This window comes from Prionailurus bengalensis, chromosome B1 (genome assembly GCF_016509475.1).
Source record: "Prionailurus bengalensis isolate Pbe53 chromosome B1, Fcat_Pben_1.1_paternal_pri, whole genome shotgun sequence".
Taxonomy (NCBI): Eukaryota; Metazoa; Chordata; class Mammalia; order Carnivora; family Felidae; genus Prionailurus; species Prionailurus bengalensis.
This window is the reverse complement of record NC_057344.1, coordinates 123,790,454-123,813,226: the sequence shown is the minus strand read 5'-3', so window position 1 is coordinate 123,813,226 and position 22,773 is coordinate 123,790,454. Positions and strand designations below refer to the sequence as shown.

The window sequence follows — 22,773 nt, the reverse complement described above, 5'->3', positions numbered from 1 at the left end:
TTTTAAATTTTTTTTTCAGCGTTTATTTATTTTTTGGGGGACAGAGAGAGAGAGACAGAGCATGAACGGGGGAGGGGCAGAGAGAGAGGGAGACACAGAATCGGAAACAGGCTCCAGGCTCTGAGCCATCAGCCCAGAGCCCGACGCGGGGCTCGAACTCACGGACCGCGAGATCGTGACCTGGCTGAAGTCGGACGCTTAACCGACTGCGCCACCCAGGCGCCCCTATTGTAGTCTCTTAAGTGTGCAATAACATGTTTTAAAAAATCATTTTTATGCCTTCATTAAAAAAACACTTTATGCCTAAAAATGCTAACCGTCATCTGAGCTTTCAGTGAGTTGTCAATCACTGATCGTACATCACCATAACAAACATAATAATAATGAAAAAGTTTGAAATTTTGTGAGAATTACCAAAAGGTGATGCAGGCATAAAGTGAGCAAATGCTGTTGGAAAAATGGCTGACAGACTTGCTTAACACGGGGCTGCTACAAACCTTCAGTTTGTAAAAAACACAGTATCTGTGAAACATAATAATAAAATGAAGTGCAATGAAATGAGGGATGCCTGTGATCCAGAATTCTGAAAAAAGAACTGAAAATTGAGGCTTTTAATTAGTTCTAGTCCATCATAGTTAAGAGTAAGGCTTTGGAATCAGACAGAGGAGTTCACGTAGTATCCCCACTATTTACTTGGTCAAGTGTCTTTCACATCTCAGTGTATTAAACCTGGGGTGATACCCACCCGAAAGTGTTGTGAGAATGATTCAGTGAGATCACCTATATGAAGTACTCAACTGGAATGTAGGACAAAGTAAGCACTCAGTAAATGGAACCACCATAAATGTTGATGTTATTATTTTTACCACTATCCTCAGTGTAAAATATCTTCTGTGTACCAAGCACTGACCAAGCTAGCTAATGATATTAAAAATTAAATGATATCTAGATAGTATATGGTGCCCTGAACTCACAAAGTTGGATGAAATCCATTCTCATAGGAGTGTCCAATCTAGTATGTGTCTGACATGTGGTTGATAACCTGTTTTTGTTCAGTGAATGACTAAATGAATTATTTTAAAGATCATAATGGTGGGAAGCTAAGCCAGCTGATTTAGTATCTGTATTATATACCTTTTATTTTTTTTAAGCCTGTTATCCAGAGTGAGCCTTTTGACCATTTCACTTATGTCCATGGGAAAATGCATCACAACTTCTTAACCTAATCTTGGAACTAAATTCATTAAACTGTTAGACTAAATTGAGAGTTGAGGCTTTTCTGCTAATATTTATCACAGGGTTCCCTTTCCCTCATCTAAACCCCTACTCTCCCCTCCCCCAACAAAAAAGCTTTCTGGTACCCATTAAGCATCCATCACATGTAGGTGCTTTAAAAAGACAAGAGCAACATTACATTGTACCTTTCTAGGAGTGTGTGTGTGTGGGGGGGGGGGGGGGTGTAACAAAAACAATTTCCCCCATAGAATCTTTTTTTTTATTTCAAGTTTTTATTTAAATTCTAGTTAGTGTAACAAAAGGGACGCCTGGGTGGCTCAGTCAGTTAAGCATCTGACTCTTGATTTCAGCTCAGGTCATAATCTCAGGGTTCGTGGGTTCAAGCCCCACATCGGGTTCTGCACTGACAGTGCACAGCTTGCTTGGGATTCTCTCTCTCCCTCTTTCTGCCTCTCCCTCACTTGTGCACTCTTTCTCTCAAAATTAAATAAATGTAAAACAAATTTTTTTTAAAGAAAACAGTTCCCCCCTTGAATATTCCTTTATTTTTTTTTTTTCTTTTCAATTTTTTTTTCAAATTCTAGTTAGTTAACCTATATGGTAAAATTGGTTTTAGGTGTAAAATTTAGTGATTCATCACTTACATACAATAGCCATGATACAAGATTATAACTTTATGGGCACATTATAACTTTATGTTTATAATTCAGTACCAAATAGACTGGGTTTTGTTTGTTTGGGTTTTGTTTTTTTTTTTTTTTTTGCATATCTTTCCTACAGTTGAGTGTATATTGCTGCTAAGCAGCAATAGGAACCTTGATTGACATACTTTAATGATCAGAACACAGGTGTGTTCCTTCTGGAGCTCCAGATTAGAATTATTTTCAAATTTCACAAGCATTGAAGTGGAATCTGCAATTCCTTTTGAGCAGTTTTCAGAACATGTTCTATTGAATAATAACGCTAAAGAATATTCCACAAAGAGAAACGGTTGTACGATCAGATTAGTTAGAGAAATAGTTCATTTCTTTTCCCTGCCTTTGAAATTCACAGCACACATTAGCACTACTCTAAAAAACAACAACAACAAAAAAAACATCCTTTACTATCGCACAGTGGGTCTTTTTTGCAAGTTGCATCTATTAAATACATTCCACTGAACATACTTTGGAAAATGCTGCTCTGGAATAAGCTTTTAAACACTAGGTTCAAGGGTTTTTTTCTGTTTTTTTGTTTGTTTGTTTTTTTTTTTTTTTTACATTCCTGTAGATCCTTAACCAACTGTTGTGAATTATAGCTCTGTCCTTGTGTTATTTTTAAACTTTGAAGATCCTACTCCTTTTAAAGTCACCCTGAATTCTGTCTTAGAGTCCAACCCTCTGAAAGTTTGCACTGACTCACAGGGTTTCACACTAGCTTAGTCATCTCAGCCATATACAGTATATTTCTGCACTTGTGCCAATAGGTAAATTCACATCTTCCTTCAAAAGAGTGCCCTGGACTAGAACTCTTGAGCAACTAGCTGGACCTTCTGATTTAGATATCAAAAACAGAAAATATATTTTGCCTCTACATTAGGAACATAAAAATTACCTCCTGTCAAAGACACTTTTTTCTTTCCTTTAAGAGTGAAACATTCTTCGTCAATTATCAAGCTAAAAACTTGTGTAAACAAATGTTTTTAGTCATTCGCTCATTCATCTGACAAACATTTAAATCCTACACTGAGAAGTAGTTTTTGATGCTACAAAGTTGAGAAAGAAAATTTTTTGTTAGGTGATTCAGTGCCTACACCAATCTGCAATCTTATAAATTACCTTGAACTCAGGCCTATTTCAGAACATTACATTGTAATAATCAGTGTTATTATACAGTTTTCAACAAAGTTTTTAGCAGGAATTTATCTCAGTTATTAAGGGCATATTGACCGTAAAAGTTAAATATGCAAGACTGTTACATAGATAATTTGCCTTGGTTATGTATGTACCAAAATTTAGCTTTCCATAAGAAAACTTGAGAAACAGGATTGCAAAATAACACATCATTTAAAACTTTGTAAAGCATTAAAGTATGTCCAAAATTTTTGGAGATTTTGCAGATACATCTAGGGTTTAGAAGGATTACCCAGAAAAATATCTTACTATTTCTACAGTTTACTTATTATAAGTGAAATGATTTTAGAAAAGTTAAAATTATTTTTAGATGTGGATATTGAAATTATTTGTAATTCTCCAGATGAACCTCTTTGCTCTGTGGAATGGTGCTGATATCCCTTTTTTTTTTTTTTTTAATATCTTGAAGTTTAAAAATGTAACTTTAAAATACATCCATAGAGCCTCTTGAGAACACATTAAGTGACTGCCTGTGCATGGCACTATGATGAATTCAGTACACTTACTTTTGGTTAGACCACAAACAGTCTAACTGCCTGGATTTGAATCATGGCTTTTTACCTCTTAATCACTGACAATTTTCATAACTTAATCTGAGCTTCAGTTTCTCCGTCTATTAACTGGAGAAAATATCTAGCTAATGGGATTTTCTTTGAGGATAAAAATATGCTAATATCTGTAAGCTACCCTGTATAATGTCCAGCGTGTAGTGGTTGCTCTATAGAGGGCAGCTATCAATATCATTCTCTTTTGTCATATAACACAAGTACAATGCTTCATTTGTCTTTTATCCCCCATTCTGTCAGGCACAGTAACTCCATAGCGGACTTACTCAGTAAAACTTACTGAAGTAGGAGGAGAGAGGGCAAGGCATTTAAAAAAAAAAAATACTTCAATATCTGTTCAAAAAAGTGAGATGGAAAAGGACCTATGCTTGAACTTTCGGGGGAGCTATTTGCTTCTGATATACAGTTTCCTTCTTCATTCATGACCTGCCCCTTCTACTACAGTAGACTTTCCAGGGTGAATCACAAAATAAAGGATGAAATAATAGGCCAGGAACCTTCATTAGGTGACTGCATGTGTGTCTATGAATCTCTTGTGGTCTTCTTTACTCAATAAATTCCTTTGTGATTTTTATAAAATTCTTCACTAATTTTAAGAATTTTATATCTGTTTCAATAAAGTGCCCACCCAGTAAGCAGTGTGTTGAGAGGCTTTCTTCTCATTAGAAGAGACTTTAAAAGATCATTTTTCACTTACTAAAAGAGGTTGATGAGAAAAAGCTTGTTGGATGCTAGAACACAACTACCATAAAATCTCAGTACTAGGACCCCATCAGTTTAGATTGTTTGATCTCTAAATGTTGTTTGGGCTCAAAGCAAAGACATTACAGATAGTTTTCTTAAGAATTTATATAAGGTGGAACCATTAAAAAAAAAAAAAAAAACCTTTTTCAGGGTGCCTGGGTGGCTCAATCGGTTAAGCGTCTGACTTTGGCTCAGGCCATGATCTCACGGTTTGTGAGTTCGAGCCCCACATCAGGCTCTGTGCTGACAGCTCAGAGCCTGGAGCCTGCTTCAGATTCTGTGTCTCCCTCTCTCTCTGCCCCTTGCCTGCTCACACACTCTCTCTCAAAAATAAACATTAAAAAAATAAAAATAACCCTTTTTCAAATATTTTAACAGATTAATTTTAAAAATAATTCTAATTACAGTAGTTTTATACTCTTGAAGCTAATGCAGATGGGGTATTTAATACCTGGCACTTCAAATGACTGAAAGTAGTAAGAACCAAGAAAATTACTTTTAAAAATTCTCTAATTGAGACTTTGCACTAAATCATATTTAAGCCAAGAGTTTTCAGGCAACAAAACTTTGAGATGAAAACAAAAAAATAAATAAATGTGACCATTTCTAAAAATCTAACTTTTGCCATATATTCTTATATGTTCTTTTTATGCAATAACCGTGTAATTATCACACAAACATATGATAACACATTATTCCAGCATTATAGAAAAAGTCACCAAGATGCAGAGAGGTTCTGTAATTTCCTTAGTCAATGTTGGCACTGGGCTTTTTTCAATCTGGAGCACACTGTCTCCTTTGCCTTTGGAGAGGACAGAGCTATAGGTACCATGAGAAATGAGGGAAACAATTTTTTTTTTTTAATGTTTATTTTTGAGAGAGCGCATGCACATGAGCACGAAGGGGGGAGGAGCAGAGGGAGGGAGACACAGAATCCAAAGCAGGCTCCAGGCCCTGAGCTGTCAGCATAGAACCTGATGCAGGGCCTGAATCCACGAACCTTGAGATCATGACCTGAGCCAACGTTGGACGTTCAACCGACTGAGCCACCCAGGTGCCCGAGGGAGACAGAATTTTGATGTAAGTTCTCCTCAGGTCCCTTTGCATGTAATCCAGTTTTGTCAGATCCAACAAAGACATAAAAGCTTAAAAAAACAAGAGACTTTACCTGGATCACCTGGGGAACAACTGCCTGGTGCTGTAATAAATATTTCAAAGGAAGGACTTTTTGTTGTTGTTATTCCAAGTCTTACTCTCTTTTGTTAATCCTGTGGTAAGGCAACATTTGGGGCAATCACACTTTTATTTCTTTGGTAGCTTCTGGGACTCCCTATTCCTTGCTATGAACTGCAATGGTCTTTTCCACCTGGGTAATTTAAGTTGTCATCTTTTGATGAATTTATTTAAAGCTAAAAGCTTTTTCCTTTTCTTCTGTGAAGAAAAAAAAATATGGTTAAATGTAATGATTCATACAGGACACTGTCAGGAAACCACTCAATTTAACAATGAATTGACTGACTATAGTGCAGTTTCTTTCTGTGTAAAAGTAAAGTTTATAATTCTTTGATATTTATTTATTGTAGGATGTAATTAAAACCATTGTACAGAGTGGTGGCATCAAGCATCTAGTTACCATGGCAACTAGTGAACATGTAATAATGCAGAATGAAGCCCTTGTTGCTTTGGCACTAATAGCAGCTTTAGAATTGGGTAAGTACCCCAGTGTCAAACTTATTTTCTCCTATTTTTATCTTGGATGAAATGAAGCACAGGAGTGGAATAGAAGTCAGACAAAACCATGACTAGAAGCCTTTTGCTAGTATGTGTCTGCAACCTAGAGCTAAGAATATAGGAGATCATGTTTTGTAGATTGCGACGACAGCTTTTGCTTTCGGTAACATTTTTAGGCCAATCATTGACTCTTTTTTAGAGTTTGACTCTTAAATGTTACTTCAAGTTATAGGCACTTAGTGAATACAGAAAACATTTTCAGAAGGCCTCCCAGAGAAATGAAACATTATTTAGAATACAACAGCGGGTTTAGAGTCTGCTACTCTTCCAGTGACCCAGACCTTCCTTTCCATCTCTACTACTGATTCTCTTATCTCCTTCTATCACCATGGTTTCTGTTGCTTTACAGTATTGCCCTCATTCTAAATTTTCACCTTCTGGGTCAGTCTTCTGTGTGTTTTACATTCAGAATTCTGCAAAAGCAGAGTTTAAATCAGTTAATTTCTGTCTAGTATATAGCATCCCTCTTGGTCAGAATTCTTCTTGAGAAGCTAGTTCATAGGCATCTAGCTTATGGATAGTAACCTTTGTCCCAGGAACCAATCTCTGATATAGTTAGCTGGGGACAATCAGTCACATGCCTGTGGTTAAGGCCTGAGGCTGCCTTCCACAAAGGACTATAGACTTAGTAGGTTTGTCCTGTCAAAGCCATTTAGATAAACACTGTTAACTGATCACCTCTTAATTCCCAGTGATGACTTATATCCATAATTCTACACAAGAGCAAGTGGACCCACCAACCCCTATCCTAAGGGAGAGGCCAAAACATAAACATCATATATCTTCCTCTAGTGTCACATTTACTCAGATTTTAGATGTGAGAGATTTGGATTTTTTCATCTAAAAGGGTTTTGAATTTTCAAAGTCTTTAAAAAATCACAGGTATAAATAGGATGTAAAATTTTTCTTAATTTTAAAGATAAAACACTTCAAGAAAATATATGCTTATTCTCAGTGACTTGGCCTATAGTTAGAGATGCTTTGGAGGTCATTTTGAGTCCTGGATTAGTCATGACTTAACACAGGGTTTGGGTGGAATCAGCCTAGAAGTCCAACCATCTTGGAGGGTTAGGTTGGAGGAGCTATGATGAATGAAGGTGGGAATCATTGAGGACATTGAATACCAAACTGGGTTCATGGCATGATTTTAAATGGTTTAAAGTGATGGGGCAATTTCAGAATAAGCTTGACCACCCAGCCTGGGATGAATCTGGTTTTGTGCCAGTATCTTCCAAACAAGCTGTAATTGCATCGCTTCCTGATAGCAGAGCATTTGCCTGAATCTGGTCCCTTTACCGTAGAATTATATAAAAGGCAGTACATACTTTTTTTATTGTTACCTAATGTTTTCTAGGCTCCTTGGGCTTAAGATAATACTTTTTAATACACAACCCACTTTGAAAACCATATTTTTCTAGCCTTGTTTCCTTACAGGTGTTTGATATGATTAAGGAATTACAAATCTTTTGTATGATAATAGTATTAAAGCAACCTTTAAGAGTCTTTTTTTTCTTTTTATTTAATTACAAAGTCACATGCAGTTTTGTAAAACTAAAAAAAAAATACTACAGAGATCCCTTGTATACTTTGCCCAGCTTCTCCCAATGGTAACATTTTGCAAAACTGTAAACAATATTTTAACTATTCATGTAATTTACCAGTCCTACACAGATTTCCCCAGTCGTTTGTGTGCGCTTGTTAAGTTCTATATAGTTTTATGATGTATAGGGTTGTGTATCGACCACCATAGTCAAGCTACTGAATGGCTTAATGCCACAAGGATCCCTCCACTTATAACCACACTCACCTACCTCCTACTCTTACCCCTCACCTTGCTTCTAATCCCTAGAAACCACTAATCTTCCCTTCGTTTCTAAAATGTTATATATATAGAATCATGTAGTATGTGACCATTTGGGATTGTCTCCCATAATTTCCTAAAGAATGATCCAATTTGTTTGAGTCTCAATAATTTTTTTTATTGCTGAATAGTGTTCGATGGTAGGTACATACCAGTATTTGTTTAACCATTCCTGTCAAAAAACATCTGGGCTGATTCCAGTTTGGGGCTTTAAAAAATAAATAACTACTATAAATATTCATGTGTAAATTTTTTTGTGAGCATTGTATCCATTTCTTTGTATATATGTCTAGGAGTGCAATTGCTAGGTTATATGGTAACTACAGGTTTAATTTTTTATGAAACTGTCAAACTATTTTCCAGAATGACTGTACCATCTACATTCCCGCCAGTACTATATAGGTGATCTAGTCCTCTCCACATCCTCACCAGATATTTGGTGTTGACACTTTTTTATTTTAACCACTCTGATAACTGTAGTTAAAGTATCTCATTATGGTTTTAATTTCCATTTTTCTGATGGTAAAGCATATGAAAAGATGTTCATCATTATTTGCCATCTGTATACATTCTTTGGTGAAATACCTATGGATATTTTTTGCTCATTTTTTTAAATTTATTTTTTAATTTACATCCAATTTAATTAGCATATAGTGCAATAATGATTTCAGGAATAGAATCCAGTGATTCATCCCCTGTGTGTAACACCTAGTGTTCATGCCAACAAGTGTCTTCCTCAATGACCCTTGCCCATTTAGCCATCACCCCACCCACAACCCCTCATTTTGTTCTCTATATTTAAGAGTCTCTTATGTTTTGTCCCCCTCCCTGTTTTTATATTATTTTTGCTTCCCTTCCCCATGTTCATCTGTTTTGTATCTTAAATTCCTCATATGAGTGAAGTTATATGATATTTGTCTTACTCTGACTTATTTCGCTTAGCATAATACCCTCTAGTTCCATCCACATTGTTGCAAATGGCAAGATTTCATTCTTTTTGATTGCCATGTAATACTCCATTGTGTATACATATACCACACTTGTTTATCCATTCATCTTTCGGTGGTCATTTGGGCTCTTTCCATACTTTGGCTATTGTCAATAGTGCTGCTATAAACATTGGGGTGCATGTGTTCTTTCAAAACAGCACACCTGTATCCTTTGGATAAATACCTACTAGTACAATTGCTGGGTCGTAGGGTAGTTCTATTTTTAATTTTTTGAGGACCCTCCATATTGTTTTCCAGAGCAGCTGCACCAGTTTGTATTCCCACATGCAAAAGAGATCCATCTGTTGTTGCCCAAGTTGTTAATGTTAGCCATTCTGACAGGTGTAAGGTAGTATCTCATTGTGATTTTGATTTGTATTTTCCCTGGTGATGAGTGATGTTGAGCATTTTTTCATGTTTCGGTTGGCCATCTGGATGTCTTCTTTGGAAAAGTGTCTATTCATGTCTTTTGCCCATTTCTTCACTGAATCATTTGTTTTTTGGTATTGAGTTTGATAAGTTCTTTATAGCTTTTGGATACTAACCCTTTATCTGATAAGTCATTTACAAATACCTTCTCCCATTTGTGGTTGGTTTTTAGTTTTGCTGATTGTTTCCTTCACTGTGCTGATGCTTTTTGTCTTGATGAGGTCCTAATAGTTCATTTTTGCTTTTGTTTCCCTTGCCTCTGGAGACATGTTGAGTAAGAAGTTTGGCTGAGGTCAAAGAGGTTCCTGTCTCCTTTCTCCTCTAGGATTTTGATGGCTTCCTGTCTTACATTTAGGTCTTTCATCCATTTTGAGTTTCTCTTTGTGTATGGTGTAAGAAAGTGGTCCAAGTTCATTCTTCTGCATGTCGCTGTCCAGTTTTCCCAGCACCACTTGCTGAAGAGACTGTCTTTATTCCATTGGATATTCTTTCCTGCTTTGTCAAAGATTAGTTGGCCATATGTTTGTGGGTCCATTTCTGGGTTCTCTGTTCTCTTCCATTGATCTAAATGTCTGTTTTGTGCCAATACCATACTGTCTTGACGATTACAGCTTTGTAATATATCTTGATGTCCAGGATTGTGATGCCTCCAGCTCTGGTTTGCTTTTTCAGGATTGCTTTGGCAATTCGGGGTCTTTTCTGGTTCCATACAAGTTTTAGGATTGTTTGTTCTAGCTCTGTAAAGAATGCTGGTGTTATTTTGATAGGGGTTGCCTTGAATATGTAGATTGCTTTGGGGTAGTATCGACATGTAAACAATATTTGTTCTTCCAATCCATGAGCATGAACAAAAGCAATATTTGTTTTTCCATTTTTTTGTGTCATCTTCAGTTTCTTTCATAAGCTTTCTCTAGTTTTCAGTGTATAGATTGTTCCCCTCTTAGGTTCATTCCTAGGTATTTTATGGGTTTTGGTGCAATTGTAAATGGGATTGTTTCCTTGATTTCTCTTTCTGTTGCTTCATTATTGGTGTATAGTAAAGCAACCAATTTCTGTGCATTGATTTTATATCTTGTGACTTTGCTGGATTCGTAGATCAGTTCTAGCAGTTTTTTGGTGGAATCTTTTGGGTTTTCCATATAGAGTATCATTTCGTCTACAAAGAGTGAAAGTTTGACTTCCTCCTTGTTCATTTGGATGCCTTTTATTCCTTTGTGTTATCTGATTGCTATGTTAAATAATAGTGGTGAGAGTGGACATCCCTGCCTTGTTCCTAATCTTAGGGGGAAATGCTCAATTTTTTTGCCATTGAGGATGATACTAGCAGTGGTCTTTTATATATGGCTTATGTAGTCTTGAGGTATGATCCTTCTATCCCTACTTTCTTGAGGGCTTTTCTCAAGAAAGAATGCTGTATTTTGTCAAATGCTTTCTCTGAATCTATTGAGAATCGGGTGGTTCTTGTCCTTTATTTTATTAATGTGATGTATGATGTTGAGTGATTTGTGCATATTGAACCAGCCCTGCATCCCAGGTATAAATCCCACTTGATCATGGTGAGTGATTCCTTTAATGTATTGTTGGATCTGATTGGCTAGTATCTTGTTGAGAATTGTTGCATTCATGTTCATCAAGGAAATTGATCTGTAGTTCTTTTCTAGAGTGGTCTTTACCTGGTTTTAGAATCAAAGTAATGCTGGCCTCATAGAATGAGTTTGGAAGTTTTCCTGCCATTTCTGTTTTTTTGGAACAGCTTCAAAAGAATAGGTGTTAACGCCTCTTTAAGTGTTCAGTAAAATTCCCCTGGATAGCCATCTGGCCCTGGACTCTTGTTTTTTGGGAGGTTTTTGATTACTATTTCAATTTCTGTAGTGGATATGGGTCTGTTCAATTTTTATATTTCTTCCTTTTTCAGTTTTGGTAGTTTGTATGTTTCTAGGAATTTGTCCATTTCTTCCAGATTGCCCAATTTACTGGCATATAATTTCTCATAATACTCTCTTATTATTTGTATTTCTGCAGTGTTGGTTGTGATCTTCCCTCTTTCATTCTTGATTTTATTTATTTGGGTTCTTTCCTTTTTCTTTTTGATCATACTGGCTAGGGGGTTATCAATTTTGTTAATTCTTTCAAAGAACCAGCTCTTGGTTTCATTGATCTGTCCTACTATTTTTTTTTTATTTTGATACCATTGATTTGTGCTCTAATCTTTATTATTTCCCATCTTCTGCTGGCTTGGGGTTTTATTTGCTGTTCTCTCTCCAGCTCTTCAAGGTGCAAGGTTAAGTTGTGTATCTGAGACCTTTCTTCCTTCTTTAGGAAGGCCTGGATTACCATATACTTCCCTCTTATGACTGCCTTTGCAGTTTGGGGCTGTGGTGTTATCATTTTCATTGGCTTCCATGTACTTTTTAGTTTCCTCTTTAGCTTTTTGGCTAACTCATTCATTCTTTAGTAGGATGTTCTTCAGTTTCCAAGTATTCATGGTCTTTCCAAAATTTTTCTTGTGATTGATTTCTAGTTTCACAGTGTTCTGGTCTGAAAATATGCATGGTATCATCTGGATCTTTTTGTACTTGTTGAGGGCTGATTTGTGTCCCTGTATGTGATCTATTCTGGAGAATGTTCCATGTGCTCTAGAGAAGAATGTGTATTCTGCTGCTTCAGGATAAGTCCGGTCCAGTGTGTCATTGTTTCCTTATTGATTTTCTGCTTAGATGATCTGTCCGTTGTTGTAAGTGAAGTATTGTAGTCCTCTACTATTATGGTATTATTTCAGTGAGTTTCTTTATATTTGTGATTAGTTGATTTATATATTTTGGTGCATTTATGTTGGGGCATAAATGTTTACAGTTGTTAGATCTTCGTGGCAAGTAGATCACTTAATTATGATATAATGCCCTTCTTCATCTCTAGTTACACTCTTTATTTTAAAACCTAATTTGTCTGATATAAGTATGGGTACTCCAGCTTTCTTTTGATGACTGTTAGCATGATAGATGGTTCTCCATCCCCTTACTTTCAATCTGAAGGTGTTCTTATGTCTACAATGGGCCTCTCATAAACAGCATATAGATGGATCTTATTTTCTTATCCATTCTATTACCCTATCTCTTTTTATTGGAGTGTTTAGTCCCTTTACATTTAGGGTGAGTACTGAAAGATATGAACATATTACCATTGTATTGCCTCTAGAGTTGGAGTTTCTGGTGGTATTCTCTGGTCCTTTCTAGTCTTTGTTGCTTTTGGTCGTTTTTGTTTTATTTTATCTTTTCTCCCCTCAGAGAGTCCCTCTTAAAATTTCTTGCAGGGCTGGTTTAGTGATCACAAACTCCTTTAGTTTTTGTTTGTCTGAGAAACTCTCTCTCCTTCTATTTTGAATGACAGTCTTGCTGGATAAAGAATTCTTGGCTGCATATTTTCTGATTCAGCATGTTGAATATATCCTGCCATTCCTTTATGACCTGCCAAGTTTCTGTTGATAGGTCTGTTGCAAACCTGAGCTGTCTGCCCATATAGGGTTAAGGAGTTTTTTTCCCCTTGCTGCTTTCATCATTCTTTTCTTGTCTGTGTATTTTATGAATTTGACTTTGATTGCCTTGTTGATGGTTGGTTTTTGTTGAATCTAATGGGAGTTCTCTGTGCTTCCTAGATTTTGATGTCTTTTTTTCCCCCAGGTTAGGAATGTTTTCTGCTATGATTTGCTCACATAAACCTTCTACGCATTTTTATCTCTCTTCAGTTTCTGGGGCCCCTATGATTCGGATGTTATTCCTTTTTAATCCATCACTGAGTTCTCTAATTCTTATAGTGTGCTTTTTTGCCTTATTTCCCTCTTTTTTCTGCTTCATTATTCTCCATAAGTTTCTCTTCTATAGTGCTGGTTTGCTGCTCTGCTTCATCCATTCTTGCCACTGTGACATCCATTCGAGATTGCATCTCAGTTACTGCATTTTTAATCTCGTCCTGACTAGATTTTACTTCTTTTATCTCTGCAGGAAACAATTCTATGCTTTTTTCAACCCCAGCTAGTATTCCTGATTCTAAATTCTGGTTCAGACATCTTGCTTGTATCTGTGTTAAGTCCCTGGCTGTCATTTCTTCGTGTTCTTTCTTTTGGGGTGAATTCCTTTGTTTCATCATTTTGGAGGAAGAAAAAGAATAAAAACAACATACACACAAATCAAGTAAAGGAAGCTAGATCCTAGATGTATTTTGGTGTGGTTTGTTGAAAGTAGCTTGGTAAAACAGAGAAGGGAAAATAAAGAAAAGGGAAAATAAAGAAAAGGAAAAAAAGAAAACATTTAAAAATGTATACAATAACAGGACAAAATGAAATGAGGTAGACTACAAAAAATAATAAAAATATCGTCAAAAAATTTTTAAAAATCTTTTTTATAAAACAAAATAAAAATAATTTTTTTCTCTTTCTCTATCCATGAATAAGAAAAGACAAAATATGAATAGATGGACCAGTCAAAAGAATGAAATTACATCTAGTTTCCCCTAGAAGTCAAACTGTGAAGCATTTTATAGTCCATACACTAAGTAGGGGGAGAAATTTGTGGTCGTCTTCTAGGGCTTGGTTGGCACAATTGGACGGGGCTTGGTGTAACGGCTCCATTCTCCACTAGGTGGCGCTGCTTAGCTTACTGGGGTGGATTGGTGTGGTGTGCATATGCGTGTATACACTTGTGCAGGGGAATCACCCAGCTTCCCAGGTTCTAGCATCAGAGCTGTGCTCTTTCCAACTGGCTATCAAGCATCCCTCCTTTGTCTCCAGCTTCCATCCACTTCCGCTTCTTCACTGTCCACCACCAAGCCATTAGCCTGCCAAGCAGCACCTCCCTCCCAAATTTTATCTCAGATGTTTCTGTGTTTCCAAACCCCTCACTTCTAATGGCCCTGCGGCTTGAACCCACTCTGACCCTCTAGGGGAGGGGGTCACCAAGCAATGGCTGGGTGCCGGCCTGCCTCCAGAAATGCTCCCACAAGCACACCACTTCAGAGACTGTGTCCGGGTGCCAGCCCACCCCAGAAAAATTTTGCATGATGGTGTAACAGCAGCGATCCAGGGACTAAGGGAAATCATAACACATATCTGGCTCCAGGCTTCACTGCACCCTAGCATCCTTTTTGCAACACCAGCAAACTTGTCTATAATCTGGGGTCCACTGGGACTTTTGCCTGTGGGGAGGTTTCACGGCCTCTACAAAATGTCCTCCTGGCAGAGGACCTGCTTCTCCCCGTGTGGCCCAAGGACCCTTCAGACCTCACTGCTCCTAGGGATTCATCCTTCCCACCAGAGCCCCACCAGGTATCAAGCTGTGGAGTTCCCAACTCTGTGCTCCCCTATTTATAGAGTCTTAATGGTATTGAAACCCTCTCCTTTTTCCCTTTATTGTTCAGTTCTTTGTGGGTATTTCTACTCTTTCTCTTTCTTTCTAGAGGCTTTTGGGGGGAGTGCTTTTCCTGTACTCTCCCTCCTGTCTTCCCCCTGTCTCTGCAAACAAAAACAGCTCCCTACCCTCCATGACTTCTCTCTCCCCCAGTTCACCTCTCTGCACTGCTTATCTGCTGAGTTCTGTGGCTCTAGTTATGCAGATTGTTGTGTTAGTCCTCAGCTCAATTTTCTAGGTGTGCAAAATGGTTTGGTGCTGATTGAGCTGCATTTCAGGGATGAAAGAAGCAGAGAATTTCCATGCTCCTCTGCCATTATGACACCTCCCTTTTTGCTCATTTTCTAATTTTTAACTATTGAGTTGAAAATTTTTTATATATTCCAAAAGTTTTATAGTTTTACATTTTCTACTTACATCTGTAATCCATTTTGAGTTAATATCTGTACAGGGTGTGTGGTTTAGGTCAATGTTTCTTGCAGAGCCTATCTTGCCTTCCCTGAATTGATTTTGTACCTTTGTCAAAAATCACACTGGGTCTATTTCTGGGGTTCTCTGTTAAATTCTCTGTCTCTCCACCAAGACCACATTGCTTTGATAACTGTGCTATATAGTGAGCCTTAATATCAGGTAGAAAATTCCCCCCACTTTATTACTTCTTTATCAAGATTCTAGGGCCTGTGGCTTTCCATATAAATTTTAGTATAAACTTAGCGATTTTCTACAGAAAATCTCCTGGTATTTTGATAGGAGTTGCACTAAGAGACTTCATTTCTTAAAGATACATACCTAAATACATATGAAAGAAGCCATGTCATTTTTAGGATTTTCTCCAAAATAATTTGGGATGGGTGAAAGTAGGTGAATGAATCTAGAGCTAGATGAACATGTTTGGACATAATAGTAAGTAATGTATCACTATGTATTCTTTTCTACTTTTGTATGTGTTTAACATTTTCCAAAATAAAGATTTTTAATTGCCTCATATTAAAAGGAATATTGTAAAGCTAAATTTTAAGCTTAAACTCCTGAAATATCTGAATTCTTAACTCTATTTTTTAAATAAGGTCTAAATTTAATATTCTGTCTCTCTCAGTCATTGTTATTTTATTTAATGAGTCCCTTTTGGAGGGTTTTATGTGGTCAGTTTCTAGAAAGGGAATCGATGTTTAGCCACATTGCACCAGGCTCGTAAACAGTGGTCATAACTGATACTTTGTTTCATATTCTAGGCACTGCTGAGAAAGATCTAGAAAGTGCTAAACTTGTACAGATTTTACACAGACTGCTAGCAGATGAGAGAAGTGCTCCTGAAATCAAATACAATTCCATGGTCCTGATTTGTGCTCTCATGGGATCTGGTAAATATTTCTTCTATCATTTTACATCTATCAACATATGGTTGACATTAAATATAGAATAGTCGTAAATGGTGGCTTTGGATTTTAAGAACATTAGAAATTAGTTTATGGGGGCGCCTGGGTGGCGCAGTTGGTTAAGCGTCCGACTTCAGCCAGGTCACGATCTCGCGGTCCGGGAGTTCGAGCCCCGCGTCAGGCTCTGGGCGGATGGATGGCTCAGAGCCTGGAGCCTGTTTCTGATTCTGTGTCTCCCTCTCTCTCTGCCCCTCCCCCGTTCATGCTCTGTCTCTCTCTGTCCCAAAAATAAATAAATGTTGAAAAAAAAATTAAAAAAAAAAAAAAAAAGAAATTAGTTTATGGAGGATATAGGATTACTTGAAAATATTTCAAAAAGATTATAATTAAAGTATCATAGCAAATAGTCAAAAATCAGTGTTAAAAAAATAATACCTGTTTCATCAACTCAAATATTTCATATAAAGAACAAGTTCTGATTTTGTGTATCATGATATTAGCTAAGGGATTTGGTCAAGAAATCATTGGCATATCTTGGTATATGTTCCATGGACACTGAAAAGAATGTATATCCTGTTTATTGGGTGGAGTGTTCTTTAAAATGTCAGATCCTTTTGGTTGATGGTAGTGGAATTGAGTTTGCTATATTATTTTGATATTCTAACTAATTGTTCTGTCGTTGAGATAGGGGTGTTGAAATCTCCAAAAATAATGGTGGATTTATCTATTTCTCCTTTTAATTCTGTCAATTTTTGCTTCCCATATTTTTTAGCTCTTTTGGTAGATACACACACCTTTAGGATTACTGTGTCTTCCTGGTGGATTGACATTTCTATCGTTATGTAATGTTCCTTTCCATCTCTGGTAATTTTTTGGTTTTGAAGTCTACTTTATCTGATATTAATATAGCTACTTCTACTTTCTTTTGAATAACATTCATGGGATCTTTCCCCACCCTTTTAGTTTCCATCTGCTTTATCATTATATTTGAAGTACAGTGTATTGTTAGGTTATGTGCTTTAATCTACTCTGTCAGTCTCTTTTAATTGTGTTATTTAGTCCATTTACATTTATGTAATGACTGATGTTATGGCTTATGTCTGCAGTTTAATTTTTTTTATTTTCTATTTGTTTCTCATTCATGGCTTCTTGTTGATTGCTTGAACATTTAGTTTCATTACCCTCTCTCATTTATAATTATCTAAGATATTCCTCTTATATATTTACAACAGCATTTAGACATTGTTACAACTTTTGTTTTCAACCTTCAAATATAATTCAGAAAACTCAAGAGAAAGAAAGTCTGTTGTATTTATTTACATCTTTGCTATATGTGTTGTTTTCCTTCTTTATGTTCCAAGGTTCCTTTTCTTTTTTAAAAAACATTTTCCTTCTATTTGGAGAACCTACTTTAGCCATTCTTTTGGGTTAGGTCTACTAGTGACAGATTTTCTTTGTTTTCTGTTATTTTAGAATGTCTTCATTTCCCCTTTTTGTGAAAAATATTTTCTCTGGGTATAGAATTCTGGGTTGACAGTTCTTTTCTCTCAACACTTGAAAAATGTGCCACTTTCTTCTGACCTCCATAGTTTAAGAAAAATTCAGTCTTCCTGTTATTTTTTTCCCTTGTTGGTAAGGTGTCATTTCAAGGGTTGGGTTTTTTTTGGGGGGGGAGGGGTCTTTAATATTCAAGTTTGACCGTGATGTGTTTTGGCATGGATTTTTGGGGGGGTTTATTCTGTTTCAAGTTTTCTCACCTTCATGATAGGCTTATAACTATTTGCTAAACTTGGAAAGTTTTTTTAACCATATTTCTTCAGGTACTTTTTCATTCCTACTCTATTTCTCCTTTCCTTCCAGGTCACTAGTGGCAGGAACGTGAGATCTATAGTTATATCCCACAGGCCCCTGAATATTTCATTAAATTTTTCCCAGATTTTTATCTCTCTTGTTCAAATTGGGTAATTTCTGTTGTTAAAGTTCACTGATTTCTTTTATCCCCTCCATTCTACTCCACTCTGATTCGAAATTATCCAGTAAGTTTTTATTTCAAGTACTATAGTTTTAGGTCTTATAATTCCCATTTGCCAGTTCTTTATGTCTTGTTCCCTTGCAGAGACTCTGTTATTGAGATTATTATATACATAAAGTTTACCATTTATAACCATTTTTAAATGTATAGTGTATTGGCAGAGTAGTACATTCACACTGTTATACAACCATCACCGCCATTGTTTTTCCCAAACTAAAACCCAGTACTCGTTAAAATATGTCACCAATCACCCATCCCCCAGCTTTTGGCACCTACCATTCTGTCTTCTGTCTCTGAGAATTTTATTACTCTAGGTACCTTACATAAGTGGAATCATGCAGTGTTTTTTTTTGTTTTTTTTTTTTTTTGGTCTGGCTTGTTTCACTTAGCATAATGTCTCCAAGCTCACCCATGTTGTAACCTGTGTCAGAATTTCATTCTTCTTAAGGCTGAATAATTTTCCATTGTATAGATGTATTACATTTTGTTTATTCATTCATCCATCAATGGACATTTGGGTTATTTACACCTTTGGGCTATTGTAAATAATGCCACTATGAAAACGCTGGTGCACTAATATCTTTTTCAGGCCCTGCTTTTAGTTATTTTGGGTATATACACAGAAATGGAATTGCTAAATCATACAGTAATGACAAGTTTAATTTTGGGGGAAACCATCACCCACAGGGGCTGCAACATATTACACTCCTACAAGCAATGCACATGGGTTTCAATTTCTCTACATTCTACCATTTATTGTTTCGTTTTTTCTGTAATAGCCATCCTGAGGAGTCTGAGGTGGTATCAAATTGTGCTTTTGATTTGCATTTCCCTAACAATTAGTGACATTGAGGATCTTTTCATGTGTTCATTACCCATTTGTTTTTCTTCTTTGGGGCATGTCTATTCAAGTCCTTTGCCCATTTTTTAATAGGGTCATTTTGTGTTGAGTTGAAAAGGTTCTTTGTATGTTTAGGATATTAATCTTTTATTGGATATATCATTTGCAAATGTTTTCTTCCATTCTGTGGGTTGCCTTTTCACTCTATTGGTAGTATACTTTGGTACACAGAAGTTCCTAATTTTGATGAAGTCCAGTATATCTGTTTTTCCTTTTGTTGCCTGTGTTTTCTGATGCATATCCAAGGTCATCCTTGCTAAGTCCAATGTCATTTCCCTTTCTATTTTAAGTCTTAACAGTTTTAGTTCTTAAATTTAACTTTTGTATATAAGGGCTTGTGGCTGTCCAATTTTACCAGCACCATTTGTTGAAAAAACTGTCCTTTCATCATTGAATGGTCTTGACATCTTTGTCAAAAATATTTTGACTACATATATGAGGGTTTATTTCTGGGATCTCTGCTTTATTCTGTTGGGGTGTGGGTGTGTATATGGCAACCTATCTATATGATATAAAGACAGCACCACACTGATTTGATTATTATAGATTTATAACAGGTTTTAAATTAGAAAGTGTGAGACCTCCAACTTTGTTCTTTTTTGAGATTGTTTTAGATATTGAGAGTCCTTTGAAATTCCATCTGTATTTTAGGATATGTTTTTCTATTTCTATTAAAAACCTTATTTACAATAAGACCTCAAGTCTTCTTAATGTAAATATATCAATTTAAGGAATGCTGATTACATTAAACTTACTAGACCTCAGTCTTCTCATTTGCAGTCTCAAAGTCTTAAGAAGAGCCTTGTATTTTCCTGTAATTGAGGTTAAATAGAGCAAGAAAGCCAGAAAGAGGATGATCAGGAATAAAAAAGGGAAGCCTGTTGACACAGAAATTTGTTGAAGGGATGTGAAGTACAACCTATTCATTTGCCACAAAATTAATTTGAAACAGATCTGAGATTTTTTTTTTTTAAGTCATCGACTTCATATTTGAACTGATGATAGAGTCAAGGGGTATATAACTGAAACTTGAGATCATACAATGAGCTGTGTTTCATTATAACTCATTACCCTAATCAAACTTAGACTATAGAACTTGACATTTGATTTATCTATGTATAAATATGGCAAGTAAAGTTCCTTTGATTTTTTATAACACATCTATAAAGAAGACATTTCTAGGCTACTGCTGTGCCCAACCTTGTCCTTAAAAGTGTCTTAGCATTTCTAGGCTACTACAGTTTTTTCAAAATACTATCTAAATAAACATTTTGGGTATATGTATTGGATAGACTGTATAGTAAGATTAGAACAGTTTAACAGAAGCATCTCTGTTATCTTGTTTTTTTGTCTTCCAGAATCTCTGCACAAGGAAGTACAGGATTTGGCCTTTCTAGATGTTGTATCCAAACTTCGCAGTCATGAGAACAAAAGTGTTGCCCAACAGGCCTCTCTCACAGAGCAGAGACTTACTGTGGAAAGCTGAGAACCGCCCTTCCCTGACACACAGCATCATCCCACCTCTGATTTCCCTTGTCCTCCCATCCAGCTGCCTCTTCTGCTTCATTTTCTTCCATATCACTTGTGCATGCGTGTAATGTTCCCGTACCAATTGAAGAACTGCTGTAGGTACCTGCCCAATAAGATTTCTAAACCCATAGTTAGTGTGAACATGAATTTGTCAAAAACAAGTCTCCACCCCATAACTGTTCTCTTGTATTCCTGTTGCTTGAGCTACATTAAGTAGAATGTGCATGTTGTAGTCCTATGATGATGTAAACTTGGTACTACATAATGACTTGCTCCTCACACTTGGTAAACTACATAATAATGTACTGGTAAATTAGAAACAAACAAGAATGCAGCAGGATCTGTCTAGCTTATTAAAGATGGAATTGAATAGTAAAAATAGCTCCATTTTTTGGTGCTTGGGAAGCACAGTGACCAAAAAACTGTATGGCTGCTCATTCATTAGTCTTACTAATGTCAAACCATGGTACCTAGAGTTAAATAAAATCCAATGCTCTCACTCTTTACCCTATGGTTTCTCCTTCTTCTTAACTATGTAGACTCTTGAAATTGCCACAAACTTGGCAAGACTTCCCTGAGGTTTTTAAATTTCATATTTAATTGGCTATCATCAGTAGCCTGATACTGAAAACATTTGTGGTTTTCAGCATGAAACTAAGGGGCTGAAGAATCTATTTTACACTAAGTACATCTTTTTTTTTTCTATATATTTTAGAATCTGATATAGTTTGACCTCAGCACTTCTATCAATTAATCAGCGTCGTCCAACACTTGTCTTTAAAAGTCACTTAGCATTTGTTTTCACCTAAGGAAATTGAGTATAGTTCATCGGAGGGTAGTTCTTTTGGGGGGTTTTTTGGTTTTTCTTGGCTGTTTTTCATCATTCAGCTTGAAAGCAAGATATTTCCCCTGTTATAATCCTTTTAAACCTTCTAATAGAACTAGCAGGACATAGGAAACATGATTAAGAAAATAGAAGTAGCAGTACATAGAATAAAAGATTAAGAAAGAAGTTTGTCTATACTAAAGAAAGGAAGCAGGTTATAAAAGCCATAGTAGCCAGTCCAGTTCATTCTGCAGATGGCCTCATACCAAGTAGCTGTTAGAGTGTCCCACCTCCATTTGCCACAGAGAACTGCAATAGATCTTAAAGCTATCAGAAAAGGTGACAACGCCAAGACCCAAGAGATGAGAAGACCCTCTTGGCGAAATATAGTGTATTCTTCACTGCCACTACTACCACCAAATGGGTTTTTAGAACTTTGAAACACAATCTTTGTAAATCAAAAGATCCTTGTGACATACCTGTCTTGTCCCCATGCACAAGTTTGACAAATACTGGCTGAAAGGTACGATGATGGGCTCCAATATGGAAGGACTGCAGGACAGTAGAATGGGCTGCCCAGGGTGACAGAAGCTCTTTCCTGTCCAATGGGAGATGCTGCACATATCTATGGAGTGATTGAAGTTGGACTTTTGACTCAGAAACAGCTATAATTCAAGAAAATTAAAACCTCAGTGGAGGTAAAGAAACTTTGTTCCCTTTGATGTCCAGAAAAGGAACGATTATTGTGAGTGCTTATGCTACACTTACTGTAAGAATGATCTTGTTTATTGTCTTCTTCTGGGCTGGATAGTGGACTATATTTTATTATAGGTTTTGAAAAACATCTGTAATGTTGAATAGGCTATCCATATTAATAACTAAATAAATAGTATATCAAACTATTATGGCATCATTTGGTTTGTTTGTATATTTTACTTCTATTTTCAGCTCCTAGAACAGTAATTGCTCATTGTTGGTGCTAAGTATTTGTTGATGAATTCCCATTTACATAGAGAAATTGAGATTTAGGTGTTTTTGTCTGGCTTCCAAGAATATCTTTTATAGGATCTATCCCTATTGAAAAGCATCATATAGAAAACCTCAAGTCAGAGGCATCCAAAAGTTACAGATTTAAGAGAAGCTATCATCTGGGCCACCTACCAGCAATCAATTGATACACTAGGAATTCCCATCTGCAGCA

General features: G+C 36.4%; 1 protein-coding gene across 6 annotated transcripts in view; it reads left to right on the top strand.

The window, feature by feature from the left end:
• RAP1GDS1 (Rap1 GTPase-GDP dissociation stimulator 1) overlaps positions 1-22,474 on the top strand; it is a 175,973-nt gene extending 153,499 nt beyond the window's left edge. For all 6 annotated transcript variants that reach the window (XM_043571988.1, XM_043571980.1, XM_043571972.1 and 3 more), the window contains 3 exons: positions 6,022-6,148; positions 16,140-16,268; positions 20,575-22,474. In XM_043571988.1, coding sequence (XP_043427923.1) covers positions 6,022-6,148; positions 16,140-16,268; positions 20,575-20,702 — 384 coding nt within the window. In that variant the 3' untranslated portion in view covers positions 20,703-22,474. The remainder of the gene's footprint in view (positions 1-6,021; positions 6,149-16,139; positions 16,269-20,574) is intronic.
• The last annotated feature ends 299 nt before the right edge of the window (positions 22,475-22,773 follow it).